At 45.8% G+C, this 16484-nt stretch overlaps 2 protein-coding genes across 7 annotated transcripts in view; one reads left to right on the top strand and one right to left on the bottom strand.

Annotated features, from left to right (window-relative positions):
• Positions 1 to 2976: 2976 nt before the first annotated feature.
• Pdhb (pyruvate dehydrogenase E1 subunit beta) lies at positions 2977 to 8865 on the top strand. Its single transcript, XM_032918316.1, has 10 exons — positions 2977 to 3341; positions 3415 to 3468; positions 4731 to 4838; positions 4932 to 4994; positions 5084 to 5119; positions 5457 to 5742; positions 6079 to 6189; positions 6439 to 6530; positions 7958 to 8099; positions 8339 to 8865. The coding sequence occupies exons 1-10, from the start codon at positions 3300 to 3302 to the stop codon at positions 8482 to 8484; spliced, it is 1080 nt and encodes a 359-aa protein (XP_032774207.1). The 5' UTR covers positions 2977 to 3299; the 3' UTR covers positions 8485 to 8865.
• A 1121-nt stretch (positions 8866 to 9986) lies between these two features.
• Positions 9987 to 16484, bottom strand: part of Pxk (PX domain containing serine/threonine kinase like) — a 66272-nt gene continuing 59774 nt past the window's right edge. For 2 of the 6 annotated variants that reach the window (XM_032918312.1, XM_032918313.1), the window contains exon 18: positions 9987 to 11192. In XM_032918312.1, the coding sequence (XP_032774203.1) occupies positions 10978 to 11192 (215 nt within the window). In that variant the 3' untranslated portion in view covers positions 9987 to 10977. Of the gene's footprint in view, positions 11193 to 14643; positions 14976 to 16484 lie in introns of those variants that run through there. The other 4 variants (XM_032918309.1, XM_032918310.1, XM_032918315.1 and 1 more) reach the window with 3 other exon arrangements.

Genomic DNA, 16484 nt, shown 5'->3' with positions numbered 1-16484 from the left:
AGAGCTCAAGCAGGAGCAGAGGCAGGGACCACACTCGAACACTGCTTATGGGCTTGCCTTCATGGTTTGCTCAACTTGCTCCCCTACACAACCCAGGACCACCTGTACAGCCTACAGTGGGCTGGGCCCTTCCACATCAGCCCAGAAAAGTCACACCACAGGCACACCCACAGGCCAATCTGATGGGCAAATCCTCAACTGTAATTCCCTTTTCCTGTAGGTGACTTTAGTTTGTGTCAAATTGACAAAAACTAACCACAGAAGAGTCCGAGGGGACTGACACCTGAAATCAAGGGGCTTCACAGCGATGCTGGCAAGCACTGGGTGTCCCCTCGGTAACTGGAATTCCATTCATGCTCCCTGTCACTTACAGAATAGGCAGAAATTGTGCCTTATTCAGAGCTAGGAATAAGAGAAACTTGAGTTGAACATTTTAGAAATCTGGATTATATTTCACCTCTAGCCAGCAGATTTTATAAGTCAGTGTGTAGGACAGGGTGTGTGTGTGTGTGTGTGTGTGTGTGTGTGTGTGTATGTGTGTGTGTGTGTGTGTGTGTGTGTATGAATCACTGTGGAGTTCAGGCTTCCTACCCTGCTTAGAGGTCAGCCATGTTTCTGAGTCTTGTGATATCTGTGCTTCTCTCTTCAGTGCTGTTCTTCACTCCGGGAATGTTTGGCCTTGGACACACGAAATAATGAAGCTCAGGTTAGTTTCCACCTTGTAATCCTCTGGTGTGGGAGAGGAGTTTTAAGTCAGACCAAGGAAATCACTCTGTGAATGAAAAATGAGATAAAACGAGGACACGGCTACACCTCAAATATGGAGAAGTTTTTATTGTAGACATAAGGGAGAACATCGGCAGAAGGAGGAGTCCAGGCTGAACATGGCCAGCCAAGTAAACTGGGCATGAGAGGCGATAGGGGAGGGAGAGCAAGAAAGGACCCTGGGAGTAAGAGACCGGTGCAGCCCAAATGGCTGCCTTATATAGGGATCAGGCTGGGAGAAGGGAAGCCCAGCAGACTGGAAGGAGAGGTTTAGGGTAGGGGGAGGGGTGAGAAGTGCTCAGAGGAGCTACAAGTATGGAATGAGACTTGTCCCGGATTTGAGACCTAATACGGTGTAGATCTATTAAACTCTTAGTAATATGGGCATGCAGATTATAGTGGAGCATACAAGTGTGTCTTTATAAACGAGAACACGAAATGTCCCTGCTACCTACATTGCTGGAAAGGTAAAGTTGTTAGAAATAAGTTTGGCAACACAGCGAAAGAGATCCACACTTTAACTGAAGTGTCTGGACAGGGTGGACTTTACTCCTGATCAAGAGGCTGTTCTCAGAGAGAGGGGATACACAGGGAGACTGGAAGCACACTTGGTCTTCATTCTAACTCAGGTGGCGGCTGTGTCTTTAACCACTTGGCTGGAGTTTGACCTCACAGTCTGATGCAGTGGCTGCCCTGAGAAGGGCACTCAGGAAATGAAGGAGGAAGAGCCAAGGAGTCTCCAAAAAGAAAAGGGCCATTGCTCCAGGTATCGAGTTCCAAGAACAGAGCAGTGGGCCGCTGCATAAACAAAGGTTTTACTGTTTAGGGAAGATTCAAACACTTGCTCAAAGCTAGGCGTGGTGGTACATTCCTTTAATCCCAGCATTCCAGGGAGGCAGAGGCAGGCAGATCTCTCAGTTCAAGGCCAGCCTTGTCAACATCAATTCCCAGAATGTCCTTGGTTACATGAAAGAGTGTTCTTGTTCACTGGAAATCTGAAGTTAGGGCACCTTGATGTAAGCAAACTACATAGTTTGAATAAATGAGAACAATACAGCCAATGTAGTGAATGTAATATTAAAATTGCTAGTAAATAAAATTTGAAACACTTATGCCATAAAAAATACTCAGTGGTAAAAAGAAAAAACTATGGACCGGGTGGTGGTGGCACATATCTTTAATCCCAGCACTCAGAAGGCAGAAGCAGATGGATCTCTGTAAGTCGAGGCCAGACTTGTCTACAGAATGAGTTTTAGGACAGCCAGGACTACATATAAAAACCCTGTCTTGGGCTGGAGAGATGGCTCAGCGGTTAAGAGCACCCAACTGCTCTTCCAGAGGTCATGAGTTCAATTCCCAGCAACCACATGGTGGCTCACAACCATCTGTAAAAAGATCGGATGCCCTCTTCTGGTGTATCTGAAGACAGCTACAGTGTACTTATATATATAATAAATGAATAAATCTAAAAAAAATAAACAAAAACAAAAAAAAACCCTGTCTTGTGGGGTTAAAACAAAAACATCTATTTCCATCAAAGTCTTTGATAGCAGGAGAGATAAGAGGCTTTGAAGTCCTTGTCCCAAACACAAGTTTATATGTTCTTTGATAGCAGACTCATATTTGACATACCTTACAACATGACCACCTGATGGCCATAACCAGGGAGCTTTGGAAGGAGGTAATCCCATACCTCAGTGTCCATCTTTCCGTTTACAGTCGATGAGACTGAATGCAGAAAATAAGGGCAGCGTCTAAACAGCTATTCTCAAATGTCTCTAGGTCTGTTAAAACTAGGCTTCAGGCTTCTTCTACGGTCCAGGTAAGCCATCTAAATTCAGCATGATCAGAACAAACTCCTCACCTTTTCACGCCTGGATGGAGAGAATACTACCGCCTACAATCACTTATCAAACACACATCACAATACCTGGCACACAGTGGACACTTAGTGCACACAAAAAAGCTATTGTTTACATTCAATTGACAGCGCCCATTCATACAATGTGTTGCACGATTCACGTGTTGCTCAAGGCCCGCAGTGCCGGCAAAGGGGCCTTAAGGTCTTTGCAGCCTCCGTTGATCAGGCCGCACTGACTCAGTCCTAGCACGTGAGCAGACAGCAGTAAGGGCTGAGTGCAGGGCGTGCTAGGTGCATGACAGCCACGGCGAGCAGTCTGCAAAGTTCTCTCCAGTGCACCAGGTCAGAGAGGAACAGCAACCTCGCCTCACCTCCGCAGGACCAGGATTCGCTAGGTGGGCGGGGCTCGCAGGCGTCAAAACTGGCCGTTGGCTACGTATGCAGAGGCGGGGCCATAGGTCTCGCCCTGCCAAAGCCTAGGGGGGCGGGGTTTCTGAAATACTGCCTTGCTATTGGCTTACTTAGGAAGGCGGGCCTCCAGTTGCCATTCTCTATTGGCTTTGCCGAACAGAGGCGGGACCTAAAGGTGTCACGCCCTACCATTGGCTGCGCCGGACGGGGTCTGCGGCGCTTCTGTGTTGTCATTCGGCCGCGAGTAGAGGACACGGGCAAGATGGCGGCGGTGGCTGGTCTGGTGCGGGGACCTTTGCGGCAGGTAAGTAGCGGCCCCTGGTGCGCCCGCCGTATCTCCTGTGCCCTTTCTGAACCTCTTTCTCTTTCACTGCCAGGCTTCCGGGCTGCTGAAGAGGCGTTTCCACCGCTCGGCGCCCGCGGCGGTGCAGGTAACCGGTCTGGACTCTGGGCAAGGCCGGGAGGGAATCTGGGTTCCGGGAGCAGGCCTGAAAGATCGGGGTCGCGTCTGCCCCAAGGCCGAGTGGCATCTCGGACCCTGGCAGTGGCCGCGTCCTGCGGATGATTCGCGCTGGCTCTGTCACCGCCCGGTGCCACTCATACTGGCACCCATTCTCACCAGGCCGGTGGCAGTCTTAACAGACAGCCACCTGCTTTCCTGACTGTTTTACGCCCCCACCTCGAATTGTGGTAAAATATAACTTTAAAACCTTGTGTGTTCAAATGTGGCATCGAATACATTCACTGTATACACTGTCAATCTCCAGAACTTTACACGATAATTCACACTATGCCAGCCGCTGTTGTACTTTTCTGGCACATTTTGAGTTTGCTTGTTTTAAACGTCATATAAGTGGAATTTTTTGATTTTTGGGGGGGGGGGTCTGGCTTATTTAACAAGGTTCAACCATATTGTAGAATACATACATCAGAATTTGTTCCTTTGAAACGTTGACTCATATCCTTTGTACATTTTATTTATGTATTCATCCAAGGGTGACTTTGTTTCCACCGTTTGGATTTGTTCTGGTGCTGAGAACACTGGCTTGCAGATTCACACTTCTTTTCTTTTTGGCATATGTATATCTCAGAAGGATTTTACCATTTTACATATTTTAGTAGCCTAGCAGCACCAGCATTGTGGATGTCAAGCTGTACACTACTGAATCCTTGTAGTTAGTAGCCATGGTTAGACCTTCCTTGCTCGTTCTCTGAGTCTTAGTACTCCAAGGGTATAGGTAAAACAGCCTGGCGTGTTTTCTACATGGGAAACTGCCTTCGAGCTAGTTTAGCAATTGCTTGGTTTTCTTGACTGTGCACATCAAGCAGTATAGCAGAAGTGTTCTGTAGGCTTATCACTAACATCTAGTGAAGGATTATTGGCATAAGTTACTTGTTAAGTTCTTGGAGCTTTGATTTGTATGATAAGTTTTTTGTGTGTGTGAGCATGCCCGTGTGCACTTGAGGTCAACTTCCAGGGAATCAGTTTCCTCCTTCCACCACGTAGAAATGGAGATGAGACTCGTCAGGCTTGGCCATCTTGCCTCCTCACTTTCTTGGAACTTGGACTGCCTGCATGAATGTTAGATTTATGTTTTACGTTGTGGGCAGCGTAGATAAGTATGAAGAAGGGAGTTTCCGTAGTTTCCTAAATAATCCTGTAGCGTGTTTTCTGTTTATGTACCTGTGACAGTTGACAGTTCGTGAAGCCATTAATCAAGGTATGGATGAAGAACTAGAAAGAGATGAAAAGGTTTTTCTGCTTGGGGAAGAAGTTGCCCAGTATGATGGTGCATACAAGGTAACTGAACTAGATAAACTTTATATAAAATTAAAAAGTAGCCATTTACCCTGACAACCATTTGAAAGTGATGTGGCAAAATCTTAATTGTAGGTTAGCAGAGGCCTGTGGAAGAAATATGGTGACAAGAGGATCATAGATACTCCCATATCGGAGGTGCGCCTTCTGGACAAACTGAGAGGGGCTGGTCAAATATTGTCTTAATTTCTATGGACTTTTTCTAAAGTTTGCTGTTTGCTTTACAGATGGGCTTTGCTGGAATTGCTGTTGGTGCAGCTATGGTATGTAATATTTATGATGCTTATCAAAGGAGATTTCCTTAATATCTTTTGAAAATATTGTTTGCACTGCGTGTTGTGGTGTTTGCCTTTAATCCCAGCACTCAAGAGTCAGGCAGATCTCTAAGTTCAAGCCAGTACCACAAGTAAGTTCCAGGATGGCCAGAGTTACACAGAGAAACCTTTTTCAAAAAAAAAAAAAAAAACAGAGAGAGAGAGAGAAGAAAAAGACAAACCCCAAGCCGTGCTGTTCGTATGTCAGAGGAGTGGATTGCTTGGTTGTTCACCACTCTTCCTTGTTCTGTTTAGTCTTTTTAACATCGACTTTTCCATTTGACAGGCTGGGTTGCGGCCCATCTGTGAATTTATGACCTTCAATTTCTCTATGCAAGCTATTGACCAGGTCATAAACTCAGCTGCCAAGACGTACTATATGTCTGCTGGCCTCCAGCCGGTGCCCATAGTGTTCAGGGGGCCCAACGGCGCCTCAGCGGGCGTGGCTGCTCAGCACTCGCAATGCTTCGCTGCGTGGTATGGGCACTGCCCCGGTTTGAAAGTGGTCAGCCCCTGGAATTCCGAGGATGCAAAAGGACTTATTAAGTCGGCCATTCGTGATGATAATCCAGGTAACTCCTGCTTCTCTTGAACAGTGAAAGAGCTGACATGAACCATAAAGGAACCATCGAGGCCATCTAGTGAGGCTTAGATATAGCATATGTATAACGTATAATGATTTATAGACGCAAAGATAGTCAAAAATGTAGCCCCTCTGAGGGCTGGTTCTTTACTGCATACCTGCACATCTGGCTTAACCTCTATCGACCAGACTGTGCATAATCCATCCTGATGCTTCTAGGTGAGACAGAAACCAGGCTTCTTATTCATAAGATGAGTGGTTTTGTGGTATGTGCATTCATAGTCATTCTGCCTGTACTTTGTTGAGAGCTTATACTGTCTTGCAGTGGTGATGCTAGAGAATGAACTGATGTATGGAGTTGCATTTGAACTTCCCACAGAAGCTCAGTCAAAAGATTTCCTGATTCCTATTGGAAAAGCCAAAATTGAAAGGCAAGGTAAGGGCACCTTGGTATTCATGAATCGTTTTTACTGTAGCCCTTGTGTTTGCAAAGGTTAGAAGTTACTGCTATGGAGTCTGACTTGAAAAGTAAAGAATGAATGAGCTCATTGAGTCTCTCTGGTAGGTTTGATTTCACATCCATGAACACAGCCTCACTGTGCAGCTCACTGAAGTAAGCTGCGCAATTGATAAGACTAGCTGTGGCTCCTTACAGCGTCACTTATCTGTGACTGCTTTATTTCAGGGACCCACATCACTGTAGTTGCCCATTCAAGACCAGTGGGCCACTGCCTAGAAGCTGCAGCTGTATTGTCTAAGGAGGGAATTGAATGTGAGGTAAGTGGACTTTCACTCCCCCAACCCCTCACAAATCAAAGTCTCCTTTAAGATCCAAGACTGATGAGTTGGCTTAGCAGGTAAAATTGCTGACAATCTTAGGTTTGATTTCCAAGAGCCATAGAGAGAACCAACTCCTGAAAGTTGTCGTCTGCCTTCTCCACCACTTATGCCACCGCATGCTTTCTTTTAAGATTTATTTTCTTACTATGTGTACAGTATGCAGGCCGGAACAGGCACCAGATCTCACTGTAGGTGGCTATGAGTCACCATGTGGTTGCTCGGATTTGAACTCAGGACCTCTGGAAGAGCAGCCAGTGCTTTTAACCACTGAGCCACCTCTCCAGCCTTTGAATTCTTTGGTTTTTGTTTTTTCAAGACAAGATTTCTCTGTGTAGTCCTGGCTGTCTTAGAAATGGGGCTGACCTTGAACTTGAGATCCACCTGCCTGAGTACTGGGATTAAAGGCACATGTCACCACACCCAGCTACAGTGCATGCTTCTGTATGCTACTGCACACTCACTGCCCTATGTCCAGAAGCTATGAATGGTGATTCATGCCTGTATTCCCAAGACTCAGAAGATAAGTAGAATCATGGTTGCCAGGCCACCTTGAGCTTTGTCATCAGTCTGTCTCTGTTTTCAGCCAAAAGTGGTGGTTGTTTAACCACATAAACTCTGGATCTTTTAAGTCCCTACTCTCTCAAGTTATGATCTAATCTTGTTAGGCTGGGGAAATGGCTCATCCAGTAAAGGCTTGCATGAAGACCTGAGTTTGGAGCCCTAGCACCCACATAAAAACCAAACCAGAACAAACAAGTCAGGTATGGCAGCATGGGCTTGCTACCCAGCACTGGGGAGACCGAGCTAGGAGGACCCCTTGGGCAGTGAGACCAAACTGGAGGGCATCTCTTCTGATTATCTAATCTGTGTACAACTTAAGTAGCTTTCTTTGGAAAGTATCACTGCTTCATAGGCTGTAGAAATGTGGTAACAGGGATTCTCCTCCATCCTGGGGTATCCCGGTGTAGGCCTGGTGCATATTAAGCACTCAACTATATATTGTGATAAGAGGGATATTAAAACCAAGGAGGATAAGTGAATCCTCTAGGTGAGCAAAGCTTCCTGTGATTGGTTGCAAGCTTCTGTTTTAATTGTAAATTCCCCTTTTACTTTTGTTTGAGACAAGATCTCACTGTGTAGCCAACACTGTCCTCACTCACACTTGGGGCCATCCTGCCTTAGCCTCCTAAGCAGTGAGCTTACAGGTACGCGGTTGTCATACCTGTACATTTCTGTGCCTATTGACAGATACATTCAAATTTTCTTAGATCCAAAGATTAACAGAAACAAAACGTGGTGTTTTTGGGTCAAGGCTGTATTTGTCTCTTAGATTGTGTAAAGACTATTTGCTGCCTTGTCTTTAGGTGATAAATCTGCGGACCATCAGACCAATGGACATTGAAGCTATAGAAGCCAGTGTCATGAAGACAAATCATCTCGTAACTGTGGAAGGAGGCTGGCCACAGTTTGGAGTAGGAGCTGAGATTTGTGCCAGAATTATGGAAGGTATTTCAAAGAACCTGGTTTTAGAACATAATCAAGCTATAGTGAGCACTCTACACTTGAATACCAATGGGAAAGAGATCAAAAGCTAGAGGCGACCAAGTGACTTTTCAACTTGTCTGTCTAGGGTTTCGTCTTTGGGTAAATGTTTTAAAAAGTCAGGCCAAAAGTGAGCCGTATAACTAGGATACATTACCTTGTTTTCTCTTGCTGAGTCCCCAGTCTGCTTCTCTCTTCCCTAGGCCCTGCATTCAACTTCCTTGATGCGCCTGCTGTTCGTGTCACTGGTGCTGATGTCCCTATGCCTTACGCAAAGATTCTAGAAGACAACTCCATACCTCAGGTCAAAGACATCATATTTGCAATAAAGAAGACTTTGAATGTCTAATTTAGACGTTGAATGTCAAGTCAGTGAAATTTATTTAAAATACGTGTTGGGACTTCCCCTGACGTGTACTGGGAGACTTACTAGTCAGGAGTTAATGCTGACGTGGCAGCAGGTGTCTCTGTACTGGTAAGAAGTTTAAATGTGCTTATGAGTAGAATGTTTTCTACTCCCTACCCTAGATGCTCTGCTCTCTTTGTCTGTTACTATTAAGTTGGTCTAGTCTTTGAATAAGATTAATATAAAAATTTGCCCTCTTTCATTAGAAGGGGCAAGATAGAATGCCCCCATGGAAGATAACTTATATGTCTAAATAAAACATATATTCTCTACATTTGCTGTTAAACTGTTTTGATAAGGAATAAAGGGGATTCCTACCTATGAGTAATTGCGTTTTTATGTTCATATAGTGTATATGAACTATTAAGAAATTAGTATCAGGCTGGGTGGTGGTGGCATGTGCCTTTAGTGCCAGCACTTGGGAGTGAGCCACAGGAGGCAGAGGCAGGTAGATAGATTTCTGAGTTCAAGGCCAACCTGGAGTACATTGTGAGTTCCAGGACAGCCAGGGCTACCCTGAGAAACCCTACCTTGAAAAACTAACATACATACATACATACATACATACATACATACATACATACATACTACCTACCTACCTACCTGTCAAATAACTAATATGCTGCATATCATACCTGTAGATTCTGTAGTTTTTTAGAGGATTTCACTGTATCTTTGGCTAGCCCAGAATTCAGGATCTCATAGATCCCCCTGCCTCTGCCTTTAGAGAGCTGGCATTAAAGGTGTGTGAGGCCCCACCTTGCCCAAATTGAAGCCTTTTACTTCCAGGGCCATGGGCATGTCAGCCAGGGCCCTACTACTGAACATCATCCCTAGACTCTGACTGTTGCATTTATTCATGTCTGAAACATCGCTCAAACAGCAGAGCTGAAAGCAGAAGCTCTCAGGCCCAGGTTCCCACCAGCGACTGTCACTGGTCCACACTGCACCTAATAGCCCAGGTTCCCAGCAGCGACTGTCACTAGTCCACACTGCACCTAACAGCCCAGACTGTCACTGGTCCACACTGCACCTAATAGCCCCCAGGTTCCCACCAGCGACTGTCACTGGTCCACACTGCACCTAATAGCTGAGGCAGGCAGGGTCTATGGAGCCCAAATTGGCCTCAGACTGATTATGTGGTAGAGGATGACCCTCCTCCCTGCATCTCAAGTGCTACTGGACGGTGACAGATCAGGGCTTCCTCTATCCCAGTGAGACTCCTCTCACCTAGTAAAGGGCTCCTTTTAAAGTTAAAGATTTATGTCAGGTTCTCCTCCACATTGCCAGAACCCATATATTCTGCCATCTATGAGCCTCTTTAACACTTGATGGTAAAGACTGGTTTAAACGCGTATGGAAGGAGAACAGGGTGAAGAAACCGGAGTGTACTTTGACACTACACGTTGTTCTCTTCTGAAACACCTAGCAAAGCCACAACATACTTTCTTGACATGATTTCTTTTAATAAAAAATACAGCTGGACATGTATCACAGATTACATGAGACTATACACAATAACATTCTTTCTGCATAGTAACCAACACTGATGTGTGTATTTGAATTTTAAAATGGATTTTTTATAATCCTTTAAAGTGCAATTTATTTAAAAGGTTTAAGCAAATCATAGGATAAAAGATTTCTGATAACTGAGTAATATCAAAAAGATGCTGAAGTTGGATAAATCAGATCAGAAGTGATCACTATAGATGCCAGATTCACTTGTAATGTTGGCCCTCCCTCTACCCCCACTGGATTTAATTGCTGAGGACTGAGACAGTCCTTCAACTGGCAAGAGCTTTACCTGTGGTCAGTGCCCTGTCTGGTACACTGTGGCTGAGAACTATGCACCCAGAGCTGCTGCTCTCAGCACAGTGGGATTCCCACTGAACCCTGAGGAACTCCCCATCCCCACGGTGTACAGAAGAACGAAGAGCTCGTTCCTTTGCTTCAGCAGCATAACTGCCTTGGTTAGTGTTAGCATCTGAGGCAGAGTAGCGAGTACACGTGGGTGCTACCTAAGAAATCACCAAAAGATGCTTCAGAGGAATGAGCTATGAGAACACCTCGACAGAGTGACAAAGGCCATTCGCTGCTGTGACAGAATATTGTCATTGCTTTTGATTCTCTGTCATTTTCCTTTCGCTGGTGAAAACGATAACCCATATGATGCTGCCCCTAAAGGAAGCCCATTAGAGTCACAAAGGAGCAAAATACTAAGGCAGCAATGCTGGCCCCTCTTTATTCTATCTGGAGAGCATTTCCCTCCTGAAAAGCCTCCCGGCTGGAGTGTCTGCAGGACTGGCTGTACGGGCTCTGCAAGGGTTCACCCAGGAAGGGGCTTGAGGGAAGTTGTGGAAGAACTCACCCAGGAAGGGGGGACTCAGAGGGTGGGACGGGACCAAAGAGCTTGCCCTCCAGTGTAACCAAGAAGCATCAGCCAATCTTAGGAGCACTGTGATCACAGGTTTTGGCTTTCCTCAAAGTTCCCTTTTGGAAATTCTGGATGGAGCTGAGCAAGGCCCCACGGTTCACACCATTCACAGCCTGGGGCAGGGGCGGAGCAGGCATCTCGGTGCCTGGGGAGGGCCCTGCTGGTGGCGGTGGAGGTGGCGGAGGCGGAGGAGGTGGAGGTAACGCTGAAGACAGTCCTGCAGAGACGAGAGGAGAAGGTCAGGGCTCCACCTTTCCGCCTGCTCTCAACGCTGCCACTTAGGCCGGGCAGAATGGACTCTGGGGACTAAATGTTCTCAGGTGTCTTCAAACACTGATTTAAAAAAAACTAAAAGCAGCAAAGGTGGCAGTGGGGTGGGGGTGGGGATTTAATGGTTGTTATTTCCTTTAAATGAGAGTCATGCGAAAACTGAATTCAGTATGTGAAAGCACACAGTGACATCTCTCCCTAGAGTAGCTCTGACTCCATTTTCAGCTGTGGCTTGGGTTGAGGTTGGCTCTGCTTACTGAGCTCACGGTGGAACATACCTGCATGCACCAAAGGAACGAACAATCCTTAACTGTTTCCTCACGTAATATCTGAAGGGAGTTATTGGCTTGACTAGGCTAGCAAGCTCCAGGGACCCTCATATCACTTTTCCATTTTACAAGCATGTGCTACTGCTCCTGGATACTTCTTTTTTATTTTGGTTCAGGAACCCAAACTCGTCCTCCTGCCAGCATTTTATAGACAAGCAATCTCTCAGCGCCAGGCAACTGCATCTTCACTGAAAAGATGAGCATAAGTAAGAAGTGGCCTTAAGGTTGGCTACATGGAGTAAGCCATGACATGGGAAGTAGCAGAGACAAGCTGGTGAGGAGAGCAGGAGTAGCATCTGTTGACCTGTTACAGAATGGTAAGCCACTGACATTCTCAACAGGGAGCCAGTATGTTAACTCAAGTCCCTCAGAGTCGGCTCTGAATGACTCCCTGTGGGGCTGCATTAAAGAAATATAAAGTGCTAATACTTGTCAGGAAGAATTGAGAGAAAAGGGTTCTCCCTGGCAGTCCCATTTCAGGGGGAAGTCTCTCAGGTACTATTCCTTTTCACCTTAGCCTAACTTAAGATGAGTCACATCAAGTGTGTGTGTGTGTGTGTGTGTGTGTGTGTGTGTGTGTGTGTGTGGATCTTCTGGAACATCAGGGATCCTGGACAAAGGGAAACTGGGTATCTAAAACATCCCTTGGTTTCCAGCAACATGGATACTTGCAAGATAGTGGCATTTTTAAATGTTGTCAAGGGTTAGGAGCCTGCACCTTTATATTCTGAGACATCTAACCTGAATTTCACCTTATTTGCTTTTTTTCTTTTTAACTTGGTAAACTGTCCTCTCCAAAGCAGTGCACAGAACCATCGCTGCTGTACTAGATTTCAGTGTGTGGCAGTTATAACCCTGTGGTTCTCTAAGACCCTACTTACTTATCCATTGCTGACTCTGTCCTCTATCCCTCCCTGGCCATTCCCAGAGAAGTCTGCTGGGTGGTTCCCACACTGCTGTGAGCTGCTGGAATAACAGGCAGGACACCTTGTCCACCAAATGTGGATGGAGAATGAATGGTTCAAGGTCACCAATAAAATACTCAAGTAAGTGCCTCCTTTTCAGTAAGTGTGACAAGCAATAGCTAAAACCTTTTGATTCACAAAAACCACTTACCTTCCTTCTATCTTTACCTCAACCTAAGGCAGCTGAAATTAAAAGAATCACACAAACACACATTCTCATGCTTTGGAGTCATGAATTCCCAAATAATGATAAAGCAATACAAACAAAGGTTAAGTACAGACACATGAACAGAATGTAGTTTACATTGGTTTGCTCAACAGTGAATGACACCCAGCTTTGATGCTAGGGTGGACTGTGGAAGATACTCCTGGCTCTGTTGGTGGCGTGATAGAGGAGGTTAACCTAGGAAGCCCAGGTGAGGTGAGGGCAGAAGCATTCTTAAGGCACTTCGGTAAAGCCAGTAGAATGCTGGTGTGGGGGAGGTCTCTTGAAGCTCTCAGAACTGAGTTTCTTGACTGACAGCATGCAGTACCAAGGCTCTTGCCCATGTGGAGATGAATGGCTACCCACACACTGGGCACTATCCTAATGGCCAGAGAATGGTGGTAGAGATTATTATGTGCTCAGGGTCAGTGTGGACCAGGAGCTGTAGGTTTCCCTCCTAGCTCTGTGGTCAGACGCCTGGCTGAAGAACCACTACAGGGTTAAGGCTCAAGAAGACAGGCGTGGACTGCAGCAGCACTGGGGCCTAGTGCCTGCCCGAAACTGGCCATCCTGAGACTGGTTACTCTCCAGTCCTGACTTTGGGAGTTAGGGGTGGTTTCAGTAAATGGATCTTCACTTAACAAATCCCTCAGGTATCAATATCAATATACATCTGAAGTTCAATGCCCGTATAGCGAATGGAAGGATGAGCATCCGGATAGGTCTGCTCACAGGGAGCTGGGCAAGCCTGTGCCTGTGTAACAAACAGAGGAGGGGACTGTGTGAGAAGCGGAGCTGTTCATTCCAGTGGGAGGAGAGTAAATACCCTGATTCCTGCTCACAGGGAGCTGGACCAAGCAGTCCCAAAGGGCCTGATAGCCCGTGAAGCCCTTTTCCTTGTTGGGCCTGTCAGAATTGCAGCAGGCCTTGGAGTATACACTAGGACAAGGATGGGTACAGTCTAACCTCCAGGGGACACTGATGCTGAGGGGAGGCCCTGAGAAGAAGGGCAGACCTGGAAGAGGCAGGAACCTAAGCCCCATCTATTCATTGTCTTTGGCCATCTTAAGGGTCTGCTAGCTTCTTTTAAAGGTGACAAAGCATAAGACAGAGCCATCAGCAACAGTGTCAGGAAAGGAAAGGGGGAAGGGACAGAACAAGCTAACAGCTTGCCCTGTGAAACCCTAAAACCAGTGCCTGATGCATGCATTCTCTGTTCCTATACTCTACTTACCCCAGGGCACAGACAAGAGAAAAGAGCAAACAAACTCCATGTTGGACTATTGGTATATGAGATCACAACTAGGATGAGGCATGCTCCCAGAAATATATCTACAATGACAACCAGGTTAGGGAACCTGAGTTCCCTAGCTCATGTTCTCTTAGACAAAAATCCCAATACTAGCAGATCTAACTTTCCCAGAAACCCCTCCACCAGATCCATTAAGAATGTGGCAATCAGCCAAGGGCCAGAAAGAGGATGCACTCTGGTACACAAAGAAAAATTATGCAGTTTAGATCTTTGGAGGGTTGCTGTACCAGGCACATCTGTAACACCTTTGTGGAAAGGACATTTGGAGTCACCTATTCCTGAGTCAAGTCTAGTAGTTTCTCCAGGTTTCTGTAGGATGGGCAGGTCAGCTGACCACTAGACCATAGCAGACCCAGAGGAAACAGCAGCCACACAGGGACACAGCAGTCCTCAGTTTGTTAGGCCACCTTTGCCTTGGCCTTAGGCAGATGAGGAGACTTACATCTGACTCGGTAATTCCCAAGTCAGAAAGAACTATGTTTTATCATCAATGACAAAAGCTAGGAAGTTATGCCAACATACGCCAGCTGCCTAACATTATGTGCTCTTTGCCAGTAACTAGGAACCAATATTCCTGCAGCATGACTGAGTCTAAGAGTTTCCAGAGTTGCACTCAGATGCCATTGATGCAATTAGAGCCCATGTTTCCAAACTAAAACGAGTGAAAGATGAAGATTTAGAAGGCCATGAAGGAAATGAAATGGATAAGGATGAAGTGACTGGGGGCCGTTTAAAGACGCTGTGTTTCACTGAAATGTCCCAACGAGGGAGTGCTCTCCGCTCTGCTTCCAGCTCTGTTCACCAGGGACAAAATGCACTGGGTCCAGTCTCAGACACAGAAACACAGCATCTTTAAAGCTGGATACGTCAGCATAGTTTACTTTACCCAAAATTCACGTTCAGAGTGGTGCATGCTCTACTGAAGACAGCAGAGACAGAGAGAGAGAGAGCGAGAGAGAGAGAGAGAGAGAGAGAGAGAGAGAGAGAGATTATTATTCAGAGTTTAATGTCATTTAATCAAATAGTAACAGTAAAATGTTAGTCTGAAATATATGTGTATTCTCATGCAAAACTGGGATACACGTGACCACAAAATACCTTGGTTTACAAGCACAAGCATGAACCTTTCAGAATACAAATGAACAAGTCCCTTTCTTCACACCTTTCTAAACCAGTTAGACGCTGTTTTTATTTATTCACAAGCATAACATGCTCTTCTGAAGAGCAAAGAGGTTTCCTCTCTGAGTTCAGGACAGATGCCCGTGATCTGTTCCATATTTTATCACCAAGGATGCTGTATCAAGAGGCTTAAACAGAGCTGCAGAGATGGCTCAGCTCTGACTGCTCTTCCAGAGGTCCTGAGTTCAATTCCTCAGCAACCACATGGTGGTTCATAACCATCTGTAAAGGGATCCCATGCACTCTTCTGGTGTCTGAAGACAGCTGCAGTGTATTCATATAAATAAAAATAAATCTTCAAAAAAAAAAAGGAGCTCACTTTACCAAACAGTCTGATATAATTTACTGCTTAAAAGCCTTGCCGTGAATATGAACTAAGTGTGTGCCTGTCTGTCTGTCTGTGTCTGTATCTCTGTGTGGTATGTGTATGTCTCTGTGTGTGTGTGTGTGTGTGTGTGTGTGTGTGTGTCTAGGTCTCTGTGTGGTGTATGTATGTCTCTGAATGTGTGTGTGTTGTACAAGTGCCCAGCACAGTATGGAAATCTGCGAATAACTTGCAGAAGACAGTTCTTTCCTACCATGTGGGTTCCAGGAGAGAACTCTGGTTGTCAGGCTTGGCAGCAAGCACTTTTACCCACGTGAGCCACCTAACTGGCCCAAGGATCCTTTCAAAAGCTGCTTCTAAGAAAGCTCTCTAGAGAAGATGACATACAAGCCTGTCTCCACACGTCTAGAGGTAGAGGGCCTGGAGAAGATGAAAAGTACCGGTGGTCTGGAGAGGTTTCACTTGGAAGAGAAAAAGGAAACCTGCGGCAGAGTTGAGCTCTGCTCGGACCATGGCCCTCGTGCTTTTCCATTTGTCTGGAATGTTCCTCTCTCCAACAGGGACTCCTAGGCTGTTACAGATAAGGATTGCCACACTAAAAGCATCACCGCTTTAGCATGCCTTCACCATTCTGAATGTATTTCCTCTGTTAATTAGAATTTTGTTTATCAGAAAACATTAATTGAAGTAAAATGAAATAAAAGGCAGCTTCTGAGAATGGAGTCGAATTGTTCAAGGTCACGGTGGGCAGCTGGGCACGCCACTCCAGCAGAGTAGCATACTCCCCGGAAAAAGCACGCACTGAATGAGTGGGGTAAACCAACAGAGGCAGAATCAAGTTCAAATCCTGGCTGTTGCGGCTCCAATACCTGTGACTTTGGTCAAGTTCTCAATGCTACTAGAGGCTCAGTTTTTCTCTAAAAT

The sequence above is a fragment of the Rattus rattus genome, chromosome 12 (assembly GCF_011064425.1).
Source record: "Rattus rattus isolate New Zealand chromosome 12, Rrattus_CSIRO_v1, whole genome shotgun sequence".
In the NCBI taxonomy this organism is placed as follows: domain Eukaryota; kingdom Metazoa; phylum Chordata; class Mammalia; order Rodentia; family Muridae; genus Rattus; species Rattus rattus.
The sequence above is the reverse complement of the archived record's forward strand: the minus strand, read 5'-3'. Positions and strand labels throughout refer to the sequence as shown.